The 19533-nt window shown below is 37.1% G+C and overlaps 2 protein-coding genes across 2 annotated transcripts; both read left to right on the forward strand.

The window, feature by feature from the left end:
• Positions 1 to 595: 595 nt before the first annotated feature.
• LOC143849323 (methyl-CpG-binding domain-containing protein 5-like) lies at positions 596 to 14206 on the forward strand. Its single transcript, XM_077358310.1, has 3 exons — positions 596 to 976; positions 13423 to 13551; positions 13647 to 14206. The coding sequence occupies exons 1-3, from the start codon at positions 749 to 751 to the stop codon at positions 13881 to 13883; spliced, it is 594 nt and encodes a 197-aa protein (XP_077214425.1). The 5' UTR covers positions 596 to 748; the 3' UTR covers positions 13884 to 14206.
• Positions 14207 to 14779: 573 nt separating this feature from the next.
• Positions 14780 to 19369, forward strand: LOC143849322 (receptor-like cytoplasmic kinase 176). The gene is made up of 7 exons (XM_077358309.1): positions 14780 to 15083; positions 15281 to 15393; positions 16328 to 16653; positions 16950 to 17085; positions 17325 to 17467; positions 17642 to 17765; positions 18525 to 19369. The coding sequence occupies exons 1-7, from the start codon at positions 15028 to 15030 to the stop codon at positions 18980 to 18982; spliced, it is 1356 nt and encodes a 451-aa protein (XP_077214424.1). The 5' UTR covers positions 14780 to 15027; the 3' UTR covers positions 18983 to 19369.
• Positions 19370 to 19533: the final 164 nt, after the last annotated feature.

Below are 19533 nucleotides of genomic sequence, written 5' to 3' on the forward strand. Positions count from 1 at the left end.
CCATTCCGATTGAGGCGGTATCAGAATACTACATCTTGGGGCAAGAAACAGAATCAGCATTTTCCCCCACTAAATCCACCCTGTATCAATTCCGCCCCTTGATTCCATTCTGTTATTTTTAACCTAACATCAAAATCAGGCAAAATTGGACTCAGACACCGATGCCAATGCATGATCCCGGCAATCCATACGCACCACCAGCAAAATTTCATCGGTTGGAATCAAACGGTTAGCATTTTATCCCATTAATCTAGTCCTAAGCACCTAATCTAGTTATCCAAATTAAGGGGTTTTACCTTCTAAATATCGGTGGATGCAATTTTTCGGTCAAGATCAAACGGTGAGGATAAACCTAGATCACTCTAACGGGGAACTAACCAAATCAACGGCCCTGATCACCATACATTCAACATGTCTTGTGGGTCCGGCAAGGATAAAAGATGGCCAAAGCTCCTTTACTAAAACAGGTCACACAAAATCCCCAAAAAATATACGTAGGCAGTGAGTGAGATTTTTCCGGATTGCATCTCTTCACATATGAGTTCCTCCATGCATTGCATCTATTAACTCATTGCCAGTATCTCAGTCCAGATATTTCACCGCCTCTTGCAACCTTCCTCAACCTTATTAAGAAAGAGGAGTAGGAGGAAATCGTTCCTCAGTTATCTACCCCTCACCTCGTTGGCGCATTTTTGACTCAGCCCATCCCTTTCGGCCTTCGAATTTTAGCATCAAATCTATCCCTGAGATGGACTCCGAGTCAACACCTTCCTCACATGAGCTTCTTCCTATCCAGCATGACATTCTATCCGAAAGCTTATTGGAATCTGCTACACCGGCCAACAAGCCCACGCCTCCTCCTACGGCAAATGATCCAGTCGGAGAGGGAGTGATCACTACAAGCAAGGGGCTGGATTGGTTGCCAGCGGGATGGACGATGAAAGAAAAGATGAGAACTTCCGGCGAGAAGTACAAGGTAATTCATTCTTCGATTTTTATTTTATTTTTATTTTTTTTGGGAAAACTACTAGAAACTCTCTGGATAAAAACTTATCTACAAGAAACCCCCAAAATTTTCATAATTACCAATAATTCATTGATAGCTTTTAATTTTGGGAAATGATATCCCCCCACCCCTCTCTAACGTTACTCGTTAAGTTTTAAAGGCAGAGAAATCCCATCCAACCCCAACACAACCACACCCACCCCACGGTTTCTGTGAGAATGGTTCACTGCTTGAGGACAAATTCACCCCCTTTAACGTTTTTCTTTGCCTTTAAAACTTAACGAGTAACGTTAGAGGAGAAGATAAGGATATTAGTTACCTTAATTTTTTTTTCTTTAACCAATTTTACCCTTAGTCGTTCTAGCTGAGATTTTATAAATCCCTAAAATATCTCACTTCAGTAATAAAGGCAACGTTAAATCATCTGAAATTATCTCTGTTGTAAAGCCAACATCTGCCTTGTGAAATTTTATGTGGTGTATGCTGGTATAGTCCATTCTTTTTCAAAAAGAACTTTATGTACCGTCCATTTGACGGGCACCCGTAGTATGATCCAAACCGGCCATTTGATGGGCACGCCGTAGGATGATCCAAACTGTCGATTTGATAGACCACGACGTAAATAAGTTGTAGCTCAAAAATCATTTCCATAGGATAATCCCAACCCTCTGATCTATAGAGGAACTGCGTATTATGGAAACCTAAATAGATCTGAGGGTTGGGATCATGTAGCATGATCCAAACAGTCGATTTGATGGGCCACAAGTAAATAAGTTGTGGCCAAAAATCATTTCCCCAGGATAATCCCAACCCTCTGATCTATAGAGGAACTGCATATTACGGAAACCTATATAGATCCGAGGGTTGGGATCATCCTATGAAAATGGTTTTTGGGCCACAACCAATTTACCTTGTGGCCCATCAAATGGATGGTTTGGATCATCCTGCAGTGTACCCATCAAATGGGCAGTTTGGATCATCCTACGGTGTTCCCATCAAATGGACGGTTTGGATCATCCTATGGTGTGGCTGTAGAGTACTTTTTGAAAAATAATGGAATATACCGGCTTCCACCGTATAAAATCTCATTAGAGATAGATGTTGCCTTTATTTTAGAGAGAGCAAAATTTTCAAAGGATAAAAGGGTAATGTAAAGATGGCTAAAATAGGTAAAAGAGAAAATTTACGGCTATTTAAGGCACAAAAATGTACCATTGGTAATTATGAAAAATTTGGGGGGATTCTTGTAGATATGTTTTGATATATGGGATTTCTTGTAGTTTTTCCTTTTTTTTTCTCTACGGCTCCTTTTACTTTTTTTCTATGGTAATTAGAAACTCTAGAAATCTAGAATTTGATGCTATTATTTTATCTGTTTCATTTGCTTGATGTTTTTCTTGTTATTTACTTCTTTGGATTCTTAGAAAGGTTATTGCATTTAGTGATCTTTATATTCTTTAAGGTGCTTCTATTATTCTTTAGATCTTTTACATTCTTTAAGTTGTTCCTATAATTCTTTAGCGTTGCGAAGAACTGTCATTGGAAAGCTTATGTACGTCCTTTTTACAAATCTGTCCATTTCTTAGAAAGGTTGTGCAAAGAATGGATAGGTATAAAACTTCCCAAATCTATCCACTTTTTGCCTCTAGAAATCGAAGGGTTAGGATGATCCTATGGAGCTGATTTTTCGGGCACACCCTATCTATATGAGGCCCATCAAATGAATGCTTTGGATCACCCAAACAATGTGACCCCTCTGTATTCTAAGCCCACGGAGTAGTTAAGTTATCTACTCCAGGGAGTCTCTCTCTCTCTCTCTCTCTCTCTCTCTCTCTCTCACACACACACACACACACACACACACTGGATTTGCTAGCATCCATCGCGTAAGGCATTTAACGGAGCATCTATCACATGAGGGAGCAGCCACATAGGCTCAGATTTTGTCTTATTCATTTAATTTATCCAAGGTGGCTTCTTTCATGCAACATGCACTCCGCGAAATGCCTTCTGCAATAGAAGAAATGCCTGTGTTGAACAGTACCAGAGTAGATGAATATTTTTAAAGACTAAATTGTGAGATTTTTTTGCGGATTTTGTAGATGATAGAATTTGACTTTTGAAAATTAGAAAAATACACATCGTTTGGAAGTTAAGATTTTGACCCGACTAGAATGACAAAAAAATGTCAAATTTTGTACTATAACTGGAAAGTTCGCTTCTTATCCTTTTAAACTAGTTGCAGACCCGTGCGATGCACGGGGCGAGGAACAAAATATGCTTTAAAACTGTTTTAAAATTAAAGATGCATGCTTAAAAAAATCCATGAGGATAAATGTTGAGAATCTTATAAAAATAAAAGAAAGAAAAGCTAAATGTACAAACAAATTAGTAATTAAAAATAAAAGAAAGAAAAGATAGAATTATCAATTCTTTAGTTTTGAAGCAACACTTCCAATAAAAGAATGAAATTGATAAGATTATAGATGCAACCATAAAAAATAGACCAAACCATCTTTGGATAGAAGCAAAACTGATCATTAGTTGTAATCTATTGGTCAAGATGTATATTCCAATAAAAATGAGAAAATGAAGAGTGAGTTCACAATTACCTACACTGGGTGCACATGCAGGCTAAATCGGCGATATATAATCAAGCTTATCATTATCGGGGCCATTTCAACAGCAATATAAAGAGAAAGCCATTTAACTGCAATATACAAAAACATGGAAATAGACATTCAAAAGTGCCAATCTAAAACGCATAGCATAGCTCATTACCAACCTAAACCACACACGCAAAAAACCTAATAACCATCATGTTGTGCAACACATGGATTGGTAGTCAAAATACCAACATGTTTTCACATGCAAAAAACATGGATAGGTAGAAAGTAACAGCGCTCGTCTCTGTGGGAAAAGGGCTGCAAAATATGATTTCTAAAATTGCATATACACACTCTTATTTTAACTTGCAAATAGGGTAGTAAGGCCACTTTGGAAGTCAATAACTATATCATTTTTAATGACTTCCTAAGAGGAGTTAGCCTTCCATTTGAAGATAAGGATCAACCCGTTTACAATAAGCTTAAACCAAACTTTACTCCCACAAATAGTAGCAATTAAATAATTTCAATTCACCAACAAATAAAGTATTGCTCATATTTATTCAAATAAAATATGAACCAATTGTGAGATTATGAATCATCTATTTCTATGGCCAAGGTCCCCCAACCCAATTGGTGAGATTATGTACCATTCAACATATCATATTAAAGAGAGAATTACAAACACTGTTATCATGGTACAAAGTGTAGAAAAAGCAAATAATACAACTCACTTGCTAAGCATGCTTCTTAATACTACTCACTTTTTAAGCGGCCCTACCGAAATCCAAAAAATACATTGGGGAGACATAGAGATTTATAAAAATGAAAAATAACTCACATTGGAGAGAGATAGAGATAGAGAGACTTCAAATAATAGTACTCACTTGGTAAGCATGCTTCTTGTAGTAAGTCAAAACGGGGGACGGAATCCTTTTTTGGCGGCCTTGCTGAAATCCCAAAAAATAGTGGTGAAAAAATTGAAAAATAACTTACATTGGGGAGAGAGAGAGAGAGAGAGAGAGAGAGAGAGAGAGAGAGAGAGAGAGAGAGAGAGAGAATTGAAATATCCAATTAGAAGACGAACGATCTATAAATATCAACTGCAACCAAAAACAGAAACCTCTTGAAATCAATGAACCTGGAGGAAGCCCTTTTTCGCCTTGATTGGCTCATAGGAAAGCGGCATAGCAAGAGAGATGGATGAGACCTTCCATCGGTATATGATATAGAGAGAGGCGAAAATCAAGGACATAGGCGAAAATCATGTTGTATATACCACTAAATTTTAGATGCGTAGGAATATGAAAAGGAAGGGAAACGTGGGCGAGCTTAATGCGATAGGACGTTTGGCATGGCATGGCGTAAGGGGGCCACGTGGCAAAGCCATAGCGAGAAAGCGAAGGAGTATTAAAGAGAAAGAGATATTAAACAGAGAGAGAGAGAGAAGGGGCGTTGGAATAGGAAGGGTTGGTTCCTTATTCCAAAGAAACTCTTGCAAAAAGATCTTTCCTTTCACTGAGTAGGAAACATAATAGGTGTATTAAAACCTTTTGCTATAATTGCAAAATTATAGCAGCAATGAAAACGGAAAAAGAAACATTAGTGAAGAAACGTTTGAAAAAGGAATAAGTGGCTTTTTTAATATTATGAGTAGAGTGAGGGGTGACACGTGGCACCACCACGGCTTAGAGGATTCCGCTTTACTTATATATATAGGATTTGTGTCTTGAAATTATTTTTATTAAATCCAAATGGGGGTATTTCCCTATTTACATCCAAATCGTATGTAAATGGACATTAAAGACATTTACTTAAATGACTTTCCATATAAATACCGTGTTCCCTCTATTTTCTTGTAATTCTGTAAATGACTTTTCATTTAAGTTGCTTCTATTATTCTTAGCAATTCTGAAGTCTTGACACACGAAAGGAAAGGTTATGTGCTTCTAGTTGGTTTTTAAGTTCTTTTAAGTTGCTTATGTTATTCTTTAGCATTCCGAAGACATGACATAGGGAAGGTTAGTAATTGTAGCCTAACAATTACTTTGTATCTCGATCTTAGGTGTCTAAGTTTGAAAAAACACAAGCTTTAACATAAAATCGAGTTGCTGGGTTTTCCGGCAAGGTCATATTCCGGGCTTGTTTGGTCACGGCATAGTTGCCAGGGCGGGAAGCAAAGGCTCTTGGGAAGTTGGGTGGAAGTATGAAGGGAACCGACGAGGAAGTGTGAAACAATTGTAAAAATGATAAAATTTTAAAATAATTAAATTCAAGTTTCCAACCTGCACAGGCAACTTGAATCAAACCATCATAAGTTACATGCAACGTGTACTTGAAGGAAAATCATTGTTAGTCGAAATGCTTGTGTTAATTAGTGCCTGATTGTATGAAATTTTTTCAAGGACCAAATTATCATATTTAAAATCATCGTTTAATAATGTTTGCACATGATAGAATTTATAAATTTTTAAAATCATTGTTTGAAAGTTTAGATTTTGACCCGACCTAGCATGACTGAAAAATATAGATTTTCTATTAGAACTGGAAAGTTGACTTCTTATCCTTTTAGATTTGGCTCTTGAAACTATTTTTTTAATAAATCTAAATGGGTGTTATTTCCCTATTTACATGAAAATCTGAAGTAAATGGACATTAAAGACATTTAATTGAATGACTTTGCATATTAAAGACATATATTCTTTTAAATCGAGACTTTATATTATTTAAATTGATTCTATTATTCTTAGGAATTCTGAAGACCTGACATTGGAAAGGTTATGTGCCTCTAATGATTTTTTATGTTCTTTTAAGTTGCTTCTGTTATTCTTTAGCATTCCGAAGACCTGACATTGGGAATGTTAGTAATTATAGCCTGTTATATCCCGATCTTAGGCAACCAAGTTTGAAAAAACACAAGCTTTAAGTCTTTCAACTAGCTTAAACAACTTGAATCCAACGATCATAAATTGCTTGCAACATGTATTTAAAGGAAAATCACTATCGGTTGAAATGCATGTGTTGACCGGTGCCTGAGTAGATAGAATTTTTTTCAATGACCAAATTATGAGATTTTATCGTATCTTTGAGATTTAATAATGTTTCCACATGATAGAATTTATGAATTTTTAAAATTGGCAAAATACCTCATTGTTTGGAAGTTAATATTTTGACCCGACCAAAATGACCGAAAAATGTTGGATTTTGTACTAGAACTGGAAAGTTAATTTCTTATCCTTTTAGATTTGGGTCTTGAAACTTTTTCCAATAAATCCGAATGGGAGGTATTTCTCTATTTACATGTAAATCTTAAGTAAATGGACATTAAAGACATTTACTTAAATGAAATTGCATATTAAAGACATATGTTCTTTTAATTTGAGATTTTATATTGTTTAAGTTGCTTCTATTATTCTTAGGAATTCCGAAGACCTGACATTGGAAAGGTTATGTGTTTCGAGTGATTTTTTATGTTCTTTTAAGTTGCTTCTGCTATATTCTTTAGCATTCCGACCTGACATTGGGATTAATGTTAGTAATTGTAGCCTGAACAATTACTTTATGTCCTGATCTTAGGTGTCTAAGTTTGAAGAAAATAGCTAGTAATCGCCGGTCAGCCATACAACGGTAAATTCGTTCCCGGGCCTTGTACACACCGCTCATCACACTATGGGAGCTAGCCATGCCCGAAGTCGTTACCTTAACCGCAAGGTGGGGGATGCCGAAGGCTGGGCTAGTGACTGGAGTGAAGTTATAACAAGGTACCTGTACTGGAAGGTGCGGCTGGATCACCTCCTTTTCAGGGAGAGCTAATGCTTGTTGGGTATTTTGGTTTGACACTGCTTCACACCCAAAAAGAAGTGAGCTACGCCATTACTTTATATATCAAGTTGTCGGGTTTTTCGACATGGCCAAATTCCGAGCTTGTTTGGTCACGGCATAGTTGCCAGGGCGAGAAGCGAAAGTGGGAAGTAGAGGCTCTCAGGAAGGCGGGAAGCGGGAAGCGTGAAGGGTTGTGGACGCATGAAGGGAATCGACGAGGAAGCACGGAATAATCGGAAAAATGACAAAATTTTAAAATAAGAGAATTCCAGTTTCCAACAATAGGTAACTTGAATCCAACCATCATAAGTTACATGGAACATGTACTTAAAAAAAATCACTATCAGCTAAAATGCATGTGCTGAGCAGTGCCTGACTAGATGTATTTTTAAAGTTCAAATTATCATATTGTTACCATATCTTTGAGATTTAATAATGTTTGCACATGATAAAATTCTTAAATTTTAAAAATTGGCAAAATACTTTAGCGTTTGGAAGTTAAGATTTTGACCCAACTGAGAATGGTAGAAAATGTCGGATTTTGTACTAGAACTGGAAAGTTGACTTCTTATCCTTTTAGATTTGGGTCTTGAAACTATTTTTAATAAATTTTAATGGATGTATTTCCTTATTTCCATGTAAATCTTAAGTAAATTGACACTAAAGATATTTACTTAAATGACTTTGCTTATAAATACCATGTTCCCTGTATTTCCTTGTAATTCTATAAAAGATACAAAGCAAAGGTTGGGGAAAGACGTGGGAAATATGTTTACCAAATTGGGGAAATGCGCTTCCCCAATTTTTGGGAAGTGTGGCGTTTCCCGCTTCCGAAACTCGCTTCCCACCTTCCGGGGGTGTTTCCGATAACTTTGGGTTACTATTCCCGATCATTTGAAGCTTTAAATCCTTTTGATCCTATTTGGTTGCGTGGCATAGACTCGAAGAGTAGTTTAATAAGTAGTCAACAATAGTGCAGTTGAAGAAGAAATCGCAAAGTCAAGACTCCAAATGCTATTCACCACTTTGATTTCGACTTTTACAAAACTCATAACACAAAGAAATAGAAGGTATTAAGTTATGAAAAACCGTCCAAAAGTTCTCCTTATTCTCAATCGTTCAAAATATATGTGTGTGTGTGTGTATATATATACACACACACACACACACACACACATCCCTTACAATATACAAGAAACCTTTCCTAATAAAATTCCTAAACAATAACTAAACTTTAGGAGCCATTCTTTATTTAACTTTCCTAAAAAAAAAGTAAAACACCTAAAGATATTCTACAATATCTCACTACAAATTAACTGGTAACTAAAGATAGCGATAGAAGTTGGGGAACAAAACCTAAGATAAAAATATTTCCTAACATGCTCGGAAGTTGGATTCTCGGAATAACATGCTCCATATGCGCCTACATTAGATTCCCTTGGTTGAGAAGGACCCACTCTTGAGGCCAAATGATTGTCATTTTCATCTCCATGATAGGCTTCGAAATCAACCACGTTGAAAGTTGCAAAAACTCCCTTGTCACTTGGTAGATCAATCGTATAACCATTCTCACCAATACACTCGAGTTCACATAACAGTCCATCAACTTTGTCTTGCAACTTGCCATGTTTACCTCTGGAAAACATTTCTTTCTGAATGTTGATCCAAACAGAGTCTCTTTTCAATTTCACATGCTTCCTTATCTTATTGGCCAATTCTTTGTATTTTTTATTGCTTTCTTGTATCAATTCATTATTTTCTTTCGATTCCTCCAAGAATTCAGTAATGAATAGAGAGTTACTGCCCTCTCATTTTAAACGGTTAAGAATAATTTCTACCCTTAAATGGATCCAAAATTACTTTCACGTCGATCTATTCAGACCCTTAGATCGACCACCAAGCCATTGGATCGAGCATCAGATGACATGGATTTCGATCAACCTAAGATATTGCCCGATCCTTGTATCCACAAGCTAATCATCCCAGATCGTCCTTAGATCAGAACGATGTCCAGATCAACGGCCTACGTCAACCATAGTGCTTCAACGTGATGAACTCACCTTGTTTTACATTTTCAACCAACTGTCAAAGGCTATTAAAATTCTCCCAGAGGGCTCCCAGTAGGGGTGTAAATGGATATTCAGAAATTCGATTACCGTCCGCATCCAAATCTGTTTAAAGCGAATATTATCCGAATCCGTTTCAAGCGGATATTATCCGAATCCGTTTATGAGATATCCGGCTCTTAGCGGATGCGAATCTTGTAAATGGTATATCCGATCCGTTTAACATCCGAATCCGAGAAGTAAATCCTTTTTATTTATTATTAATAATATCATTAATATTTATTTTTAGTAATGACACACTATCTTTTGTTTCTATAAGAAAAGTGAATATTCTTTTTAGAAAAAATAAAATAAAAACAAAAATAGCCCAAACCTATTCCATCAAAATAACCCAAACCCATTCCATCATATACAAAAAAAAAAAGGAAAAACCCAAAGACCACTACCAACACTATCATCCATCCCCATCGCCTCCCTCTCTCTCTTTCTGCCTTTGTTTTAAAAGGAAGAAGAGGATCTCATATATTTTAGGGTTTGAGAGTTAATTTTGTGAAGAGAATGTAGAGGTCTAGTTTTAGGGTTTGGAAAATTCATTCGAGTAAGTAGGAGAAAAAAGATAAAGTGCTGCAATAAAATGTTCGAATTTACCGGATAAACGGATGCGGATAATATCCGAATTCGAACAATATCCGACGGATACGAATTCGGTAATAAATATTAAATATCCGTTAGTGTATACTGTAATCGAATTCGGATATAGCCATATCCGCTCTGAATTCGATCCGTGTACACCCCTAGCTCCCAGCAACCAATTAGAGAAATGTAAAACAACTTGTGTTGTCCCATTATCAAAGCATGCTCGTACAGATATCAGTAGCCTGGTTTTAATGTAGGAGTATTATATCCATTGATTTAAGGAACATATTAAATTTGGAGTTTACATCTAACGAAAAGGCCGACAAGACCGATGTTTTGAAAACCAGAACATCACACAAAACTCACAACTTGAGTTCAATTGCAATTAAAATAAAGGGAAAAATACAGTTACACCCCCTCAACTTCCTGACACATTCAATTATAACCTGACTTTTAAAAGTCACCAACTACACCCCCTGAGGTTTCAATTTGTATAAGGTAGGCCCGCTCTTGAAACACTATAAATGCTAATGAAGAACCCATAACCCCCTCGAAACCCCATACCCAAATGAAAACACTACTAAAAACAGAGTGGGCCCACATTGTTTGGATGATCCAAAGCATTCATTTGATGGACCCCCGACATAGATAGGGTGTACCCAAAAATCAGCTCCATAGGATCATCCTTACTAGACCTGGCAAAATGGGACCCGTACCCGCGGGTACACCCAGCCCACAGGGGTACGGGTACCAATTTCATTACCCGTGAAACAAAATACCTGCACCCACCTCGTACCCGTGACCTGCGGGTGGGTTTGGGTCGGCATTGGTGCCCGCGGGTTACCCGCCATTCGATTTTCAACTTTTTATTCTTAAGGCCTAAACACTAAACAATAAAAAATAGACTATGTGGGTGGGCCAACAAAACAAGTCAAAGCAATCAGACTATGTGAGTGGCCAACAGTCAATTGCACTTACATGTCCCTGTATGTGGGACCCAAATTTCAATGGTTGGGATTGATCCACCTAATTAACTTTAATTGGGTGCTGAAATTTGCAACGAATGGTTGATAAACTTACAACAATTAACAACAATATAGGCCACGAAATGAATGAAATCATCGTTACATCAAAGTTTTTTTTTTTAAATAAATAAATATATATTTATTGGGTTACCCGCGGGTTGGGTCCAGGTACACGAATAACCTACCCGTAGAATCGCGGGTATTTTTCCCCTGTATCCGCGCGGGTTACCCGTTTGCCGGGTCTAATCCATACCCGGGTCTAATCCATACCCTTCGATCTGTGGGCGGACTGTCAACTGAGGGGGTCTACCTTATACAAATGGAAACCTTAGGGGGTGTACTTAGTGACTTTTAAAAGTCAGGGTTGTAGTTGAATGTGTCAGAAAGATTAGGGGGTGCATCTTTATTTTTTCCTAAAATAAATTATGTACGGAGCTATCTTTGATCTATGACAGTTAATGTTGAACTTAATTCTTCAAGCCTTTTAGATCAGAAAATCAATAAGTAACTCACTTGTTTGTCTTATTTAATAATGAAAGATCGAGAGTGAATGTCCACACTGAATTACATCATGAGAAATTATAGTCAATCAATATTTATTCGAACAGTTGTAAGGTGTGGGAACCACCAAGTTAGAACCAATCGGATTCAGGTCATCATCACCCGATCCTTGCAACTTTTTGATCACATGTGGAAATCTCATACTGCAATTCTATATAAGCATTTCAATCCCGAATAATCATCTTATTTAACTTATGTGTAATATATATAACAATTTCACAATGTGCTTTTGTGCATGGTAACAACCAAGTTAGACTAACAACAAATGTCACCTAATTTTAGGCAACAAACTAGTAACCATGAGCAACAGCATCCTGCATAATTGAGCGGGGTGAAAGTGGCAAGACTCTCCATCTATTATAATGGTTATGACTATAAAAGCATCTATAACCTAAAATATAATATTTCACGATATGCATCCATGTATTCCATACATACATAAAAGGTTAATGTCACAAAAGTAAATATCTTGCAAATTGTTTGTTTAAGAAATCGAAATGACAAGTGTTCGTAAGTGATGGATACTTTTATATAACCGTGTTAAAAAATAAAGAATTATTCTAATGGAATTTTCTGTTAAATGTCATTATAGATATATTTTCAACAAGGTTTAGAATCTATTCGTCTATTTTTAGAAAATGAAATCCTTAATCCTTTATATGTTTAATAACATGGAGGATCTAGATTCCGAGTTTTCATCTGGACTTATGAAGATGGCCTAGTTTATTGTATTTCTTGAACTATTTTGCATACGAGCAAGTAATTTAGATTGTTTCCCGAAACCTGGCACATTGAGTTGTTTGTTAGAAGAGATGATTGAATGTGATCTGTTATTTTGTAGTTATCATTATGTTGGTAAAGTTTAGATTATTTTTCAGCAGCATATGCTTCTCTGAAATCCTAATTCACTCATACAGTTCTTAACATCTGCAGCATTGCTAATGATTTTTAATATTTCTGACTATATATTTCTCATTGAAATCATGAAACCATGAGATGTTCAATTGCTAGTTGGTTGACCATGAGAAATATGATCAACTTATTGAACCTGTTATCTTTGTAGTTATCATTAGTAAAATTTATCTTCTTATTTGTATGTGCTTCTCATGAACCCTAATACATGCAAACGTAAGAGTTCTTAACATTTGAAGTATTGATAATAGTTTTCATTATATCTGATATCCTTGACGGAAATTCTCAAACCATCAAATCTTCAATTTCTAGTAGATTGACATTTGGAAGTGGCATCAACATATTGGGTTAGTAAAAGAAATTATTATATTCCAAAGGCATCTGAACTATTGAACTTTCAGCAGTCTCTGTCATTAAGAATGGAACCTGTTTAATGGTCACCACTAAATTGGCTTTTTTTAACCTGAATTCATTGCCTAAGTTCTTATCCGCTGATACTAGATCATTATTGTCATTGAATTTGCTACTATGTTATAATCATATGGTAAGCATAAGATCCTGTAATGCTAAGCCATGTGCATTTCATGAATATAAAGAATGGTGAGATACTATAATATGTTTTCCTGTGTTTTTTATATATTACCAATGCATAAGTTGCATTTTGTATTTACTAAGTGGGTTTTAATTTCGGTTTCATGTCAATTTTCTATTATTTTTCTCGGAAAATTGTTTCTTGAAATCGGTATGTTGTGGCTAATAAGCATGAGAAATTTTATTGGGTTATGTAGTTATACTTCGATCCTGTCTTCAACCGAAGATTCAGATCGAAGAAGAAAGTTCTAGAGTTTTTGAAGATAGGAGCCGTCCAAAGGCCCGAGTCTATACCGAAGGCAGAGGAATCCGGGGATAGCCACACTGTGAGTTCTAGAATTTACTTCTCTTCCATTTGAAGATATATTAGAAACCATTATTTCACTGTTAGCCTTACATATATGCTTATGCTCATTTTCAGTCTTCTGGTAACTCTCGGCCTAATATGCAAGATGGTTCTCTTTCTAAGAAGAGGAAGGGCAAGGAGAAGAAGGCTATGAAATTCGATCATGACGATATCCCTGAGAAGGTCACATGGGTTTTCACTAACCCTGCGCAAGGATCGTGGACGCCAATTCTTGATGGAAAAAATGTCTCCAAGTCTATCAAGGAAGAATGGGATGCTGCATTTGAGCGTCGTAGCCGCGGTCTCGATTGATAGTGCCAAACTAGAAGCCCTCATCACAAGGAACTACATTTTAAAAAGGCTACTAATATCTATGTTTCGATAATTGCGCTACTCTCTCTCTCTCTCTCTCAACATGAACAGGGCGACAACTAAATAATGCTAGTGGGCCCACTGGTAGAAGCAAATCAGGATGCTAGTGGGCCCACTGCTAACCAAATAAGCATTTTAAGGTAGATTTGTTACAGCTTTGGACTACCAAAGTTTAATAGTCTTAAGGGTTCAAACTTTGTTTTTTGTTTTTTTTTAAAGGTTTGTAATTTGATTCTATCTGTTATAACTTTGGATTGCCAAAGTTTGATTCTATCCGTTATAATTTGATTCTATCTGTTTTCCCTAAAAGGCTTTGTATTTGAGGATGAAGTCTTTAATCTACAAGAAATTTCCTAACGATGTACTGAGGAGAAAAATTCAATAGTCAAAAAGAAGACCACCTAATTGGACCATTCTTACGTAGAATTTGATGAAAATCATCACAACACATCATAAACTTCTCTATTTTGACTGTTGATAGCTTCTCGAATAAAAAGGATAGGGCTTCCGATATCAAAACCAGGGAGTCAGAATCTTTGCACACACCTGTTTTTCCTATGTGCTCGTGCGGGTTGAACATTGTTCGTTCCCCATGTTAGATTTTTAAGATAAAGACAAAAGTCCAGTCAACTTCAAGCCGAGCCAATTTCTACCGCTTCTCTCCATCATCCTGGCCGTCAATTCGACTAAGATCCAACGGCTTTCATAAAGCCACAGAATGATGACAGGATAAGATGAGAAAAAAGCCTCTCTCTCTCTCTCTCAAGTTGCAGAAAAAGAAAAGAATGGGTAAAAATAGGGCGATGATAAATTCGCACCCACTATAGGATAATTCGCATCACATGTAACGGTCAAAAAGCTTTAAAGTCGGCCATAATGATAATTCACGTTAAAAGGGCGCGTATTATCCTACAGTGTGGCGAATTTATCATCTCTCAAAAAAAAAACAGAGAGAGAAAGACAGATCAGTCTTCTAACCTTCCAGAAGGCCCTCATTTCATAAAGAGAGGAACCCTAGAAAAACCCTAGCTTTCCTCCCCTTCTCTCTCTCTCTATCTCATTGGAAGTTTTGATTATTTTGTTAATGATTGAATCGGAACCCCCTTCGCAACTTCCTCAGGTGGAGAACTGTTCAAAGAGGTGATTTTTCCGTTTTTGATTCCTGTTTTTTTTTTTTCTTGTGTCTTTAATCAATTTGGAGATCTGTGAAACATTACTTTACAGAAAAAAGTGGATTTTTTTTTACCGGATCTGAGCTTTAGCGATTCCCTCACGGACCTGATCCGTTGTTTTCCCGAGTTCTCTGTATCTTAAACTCTAGATTTCGTGTTCTTTAGGGAAACTGCTGGTGTTTTTGAGGAGAGTGGGTTCTGGTGCGGATTTTGGATGGGGAATTGCTGGAGCACTCGAATTAAGGCCGAGAGCCCCCTTCATAGTGCTTCTCCTTCAGGTATATGCCGGAAAGCTCAGATTTTAGGGTTAGGTTTTCTTGAAATTGTGCCTTTTAAGTAGTTCTAAATCTGAATAGATGGATTTGTAAAATTTTCGTTGCTATTGGAGCAGAAATTTTTGTGTTTATTGGCAGCCATTCTAGTTCGATCTGTTGTAGTTCTCCATTTTGTAATTATTTGAGTTTCATGAAAATCTGGGGAACATGTGGATTTTGTTGCTATTTGAGTTGAGCTTCCATTGGTTCAGGATTTTGAGGTAGTTTAAGTTGGACTTTTTGCAAGATTTTTTATACCAAATTGAGTGTTTTTCCCAAGGTTGCTAGAGCGGGAATCGAAGGCTCCTAGGGAAGAATCCTATTAAAGGTTGCCAGAGCAGGAATCGAAAACGGGAATCGAAGCGGGAATCGAAGGCTCCCAGGGAAGAATCTTGCTTCCTTGGTTTTTCCATGGAAAATTGGAAATGGCAGGGTTTTGTTGCGATTTAAAATCAATTTACTGAAAAATGTAATCTGTTGTAATTTGGAGTTAAATGTTGTTTGAGTTTACCAAGTTGTGGTTTTCTAAGTAAGATATGTTGACCGATTTGTTTCTCTGATTTCAAGGGTATATTTTTCGACTTTGTTTGGTACCTTGTGTGTATGACAATTGCTGTTCAGATTGTATTTTTCTTACTCTGTATCAAATTTAACTTTATTCGCCGCAGTAGATAAATTCTGTAAAATTTATGGGTGTGATTGCTGCACGATTTATTGGAAGTTGTGATATAGTAATGTGGTCGTGAAGATTTAATTTGGAGTCCTTGTGGTCGATGTACTGGAAGTTTTGGATTTGGTTAATTTACTAAAATTGTTTGTTTTCTTATTGACTGATATTGAAGGCGTGTGATTATGATAATGGTTTATTAAATGGAAGATGGCTTGTTTGCTTTTATAGGGGTGAACTCAAAATATGTAAGCAAAGATGGAACTGATCTGAGTTGTGAAAGCAGCAAGGTCTCTGCAACATCTGCGCCTCAGACCCCTCGGAGTGAGGGTGAGATATTGCAATCTTCCAATTTGAAGAGCTTTAGCTTCGGTGAACTGAGAAATGCCACCAGGAATTTCCGCCCTGACAGCGTGTTGGGAGAAGGGGGCTTTGGTTCAGTGTTTAAGGGGTGGATTGATGAGCATGCATTTACAGCAACCAAGCCTGGCACAGGCATTGTTATTGCTGTGAAGAGGCTCAACCAGGAAGGTTTCCAGGGCCATAGGGAATGGTTGGTGAGTTTCTGTTACTTTCCTCCTTTAGAATTTTGTCTTGGTGGTTTGGGTATTTTTTTGTAGGATTGGGTTTTGTATTTATGCATGTGCATATCTGTGTAGCATCTTCCACATCATCTTTGCACTTGTGTAGGAGATGACTATGTATCAAGCAAATAAGGGTAGTATATGCATTGGGTTTGTTAGCTAGGATGATCCTGGCAAAATCCATTTCACAGATAAATATGCATTTGCAATTACTTTAAGGACTCTTCAGATTTGATATCATTTCTTCTGTACTATATGTGAATCTACAGGCCGAAGTGAATTATCTTGGACAGCTATACCATCCTAATCTTGTCAAATTGATAGGCTACTGCTTGGAGGATGACCACAGACTACTGGTCTATGAGTTCATGCCACGGGGAAGTTTGGAAAATCATCTCTTCAGGAGTAAGATCTTTATATTCTTTTCGGATTGTCATTTTTATTTTATTTTCTTGTGGTTGATGGGTGCCCCACCTTTGTTACAATGCATTTGAATCTTTAAACGTTCTATTTGCTTTCGTGTTCTCAATCATGGCTTTAACTTTGCCATTTAAAAAAAACAAAAACATGGCTTTAACTTCTATGGTTCAATTGTTTTCATTTATGTTCTCAGTTCTTATGGTGTGGTTAACACGATGATGCAGGGGGCTCTTACTTCCAGCCACTTTCTTGGAACCTCCGGATGAAGGTTGCCCTAGGTGCTGCAAATGGGCTTGCATTTCTCCATAGTGCCGAAACAAAAGTCATTTATCGAGATTTTAAGACGTCAAATGTGCTTTTAGATTCAGTATGTGACTTGCAATTCATCTACCATCTGTCTTCCTGCTTTTATATATTTTTTGAATTGATGATTTCACTCTCTTAATTCAATTCTTCTTGCATTCGATGTGCTCTTGCAATTGAAACATTTTATGGGGGCTTTCATAGTTCTCGTAACCTCTTAATTTTTTTTATTTCTCAGAAGTACAATGCTAAGCTTTCGGATTTTGGGTTGGCAAAGGATGGTCCCACGGGTGATAAAAGCCATGTCTCTACTCGGGTCATGGGGACTTATGGATATGCAGCTCCTGAGTATCTTTCAACAGGTATTTTTCCAATGAAACTTTTATTTTATACCTGCATTTGCATGTCCGTGAACATTTTATTTCATAGACCCCCAAATTCATGTGGATCCATAATCTGAGTTCCATGCATATTATCTATGGAACCTGTGCTTGTTTTCATGAGAAAACACGCCAGAGTGCTTTGTAAAGATTAGGAGAAGTTCATACTTGATGTATGCCCTGTGAATTATGGCTTATGTATAGTTTCACACTGCAATTTTGAACAATAATGGATGACAGTGTAAATGCAAGAGCACTCTTTGATGCATGGTTTGTATGAAACGTGTTACATACATTGTTGCTATCATACATAATATAAATCATTTTCAACACCCTCGCATTATCGTCGACTCGCTGAGTGGACTCGCTTTTACCTTGGCCACATTCTTGTAGGAGTCCCCATTTTGCCCCACAAATTCAATCACAGCACCTTTGACTCCCCCGAGTTTTGGCCACGTCAACCGAGTACTTGGTTGCACTGCTCCTAGTTTGCTTTGGCCTCATTTTCACCCACATCCATGTTTTGAAACACTGATATAAATATTTTCACAACCGACATTCCACTATGTTAGCTGTTATGTTTTTTGAATCAAGTTTAGAGTTTGCTCGGCCATGTCATTTGTTTTATGCAATTTCATATTACCCTCTGCATATGTAATTTTATTTATTTTTAACATTATCAACTTTTATTAGCCAGGGTAAGTGTCTCCTATATTAAACATTAATGTGTTAATTGTGAAGGTCATCTAACTACCAGGAGCGACGTATATAGCTTTGGAGTTGTTCTTCTAGAAATGTTGTCGGGTCGGCGAGCAGTAGACAAGAACCAACCTTCTGGGGAACACAATCTGGTGGAATGGGCAAAGCCTTTCCTGAACCACAAACGGAAAGTCTTCCGTGTTCTGGACACCCGCCTCGAAGGGCAGTATTCATTGGGAGGAGCTCAGAAAGCGGCTACTCTTGCACTCCAATGTCTATCAACAGATTCCAAGTTCAGGCCTACCATGAACGAAGTTGTAACAGTGTTGGAGCAGCTTCAGGATGCCAAAGACATGGCCAAAAGCCCACAAGCAGAACCAAATGTGAGGAGTCAAAGCCACAGCAATGTCGGACACAAACCTCGGAGAAGTAATTTAGACGAGAATGGCAACGCTAAGATTGCATACCCGAGACCATCTGCTTCCCCCCTTTATGCTTAAAGGAGCGATAACCATAAGTATTTTATTCTCTTCAAATTTGAGATGGTCTGAGCTTTGGATCAACTCATTCTGTTTCATTGCTGTACAGTTCTACTCAGTTACACCAGGCACTTCCATGCTGTCAACTCTTCTCTCAGTAAATTTACACTTGAAATTAAAATTCCATGGAAGATGAGAAACAGGGGAGTCATGATAGTTTAACAGAGAAGGAAATGAGTGTTTTTTGAATGGCTGGTATCAGCTTCCATTCCTTCTGTAATTCTGTCTTCCTTTTGTATTAGTTTCCTGTAATTTTGTGATCTAACTACAAAAGGATTGAGCTGCTGAGGGGTTAACATATGGAAATGCAAACGTAATATTAATCAAAATTCCCTTTCATTTGGTTTATGTCTGATTTTGTTTGCAGTCCAAAGTGCCTTTCCGCCATTGAAAAGTCATTATTCAAAAGATAAGAAGAAAGGTGGAATGTTATGATGGCCCAAAAGTTGAGGCACGTTCACACCTTATCTTTCTGGTGGAACGTAGAAAGTGCCCAAGTTTTGGCTAAATTG

Source organism: Tasmannia lanceolata, unplaced genomic scaffold (assembly GCF_043159265.1).
Source record: "Tasmannia lanceolata isolate RefF3 unplaced genomic scaffold, GAP_Taslan_0.1 ptg000018l, whole genome shotgun sequence".
NCBI lineage: Eukaryota > Viridiplantae > Streptophyta > Magnoliopsida > Canellales > Winteraceae > Tasmannia > Tasmannia lanceolata.

Bases quoted from the DNA above. Each gene is read 5' to 3' on its own strand.
- LOC143849323 (XM_077358310.1), top strand. From the start codon at position 749: ATGGACTCCGAGTCAACACCTTCCTCACATGAGCTTCTTCCTATCCAG. The intron at 977-13,422 runs GTAATTCATTCT...TGGGTTATGTAG, and splicing joins CTTCCGGCGAGAAGTACAAG to TTATACTTCGATCCTGTCTT. The intron at 13,552-13,646 runs GTGAGTTCTAGA...GCTCATTTTCAG, and splicing joins AATCCGGGGATAGCCACACT to TCTTCTGGTAACTCTCGGCC.
- LOC143849322 (XM_077358309.1), top strand. From the start codon at position 15,028: ATGATTGAATCGGAACCCCCTTCGCAACTTCCTCAGGTGGAGAACTGT. The intron at 15,394-16,327 runs GTATATGCCGGA...TTGCTTTTATAG, and splicing joins TCATAGTGCTTCTCCTTCAG to GGGTGAACTCAAAATATGTA. The intron at 17,766-18,524 runs GTATTTTTCCAA...TTAATTGTGAAG, and splicing joins TCCTGAGTATCTTTCAACAG to GTCATCTAACTACCAGGAGC.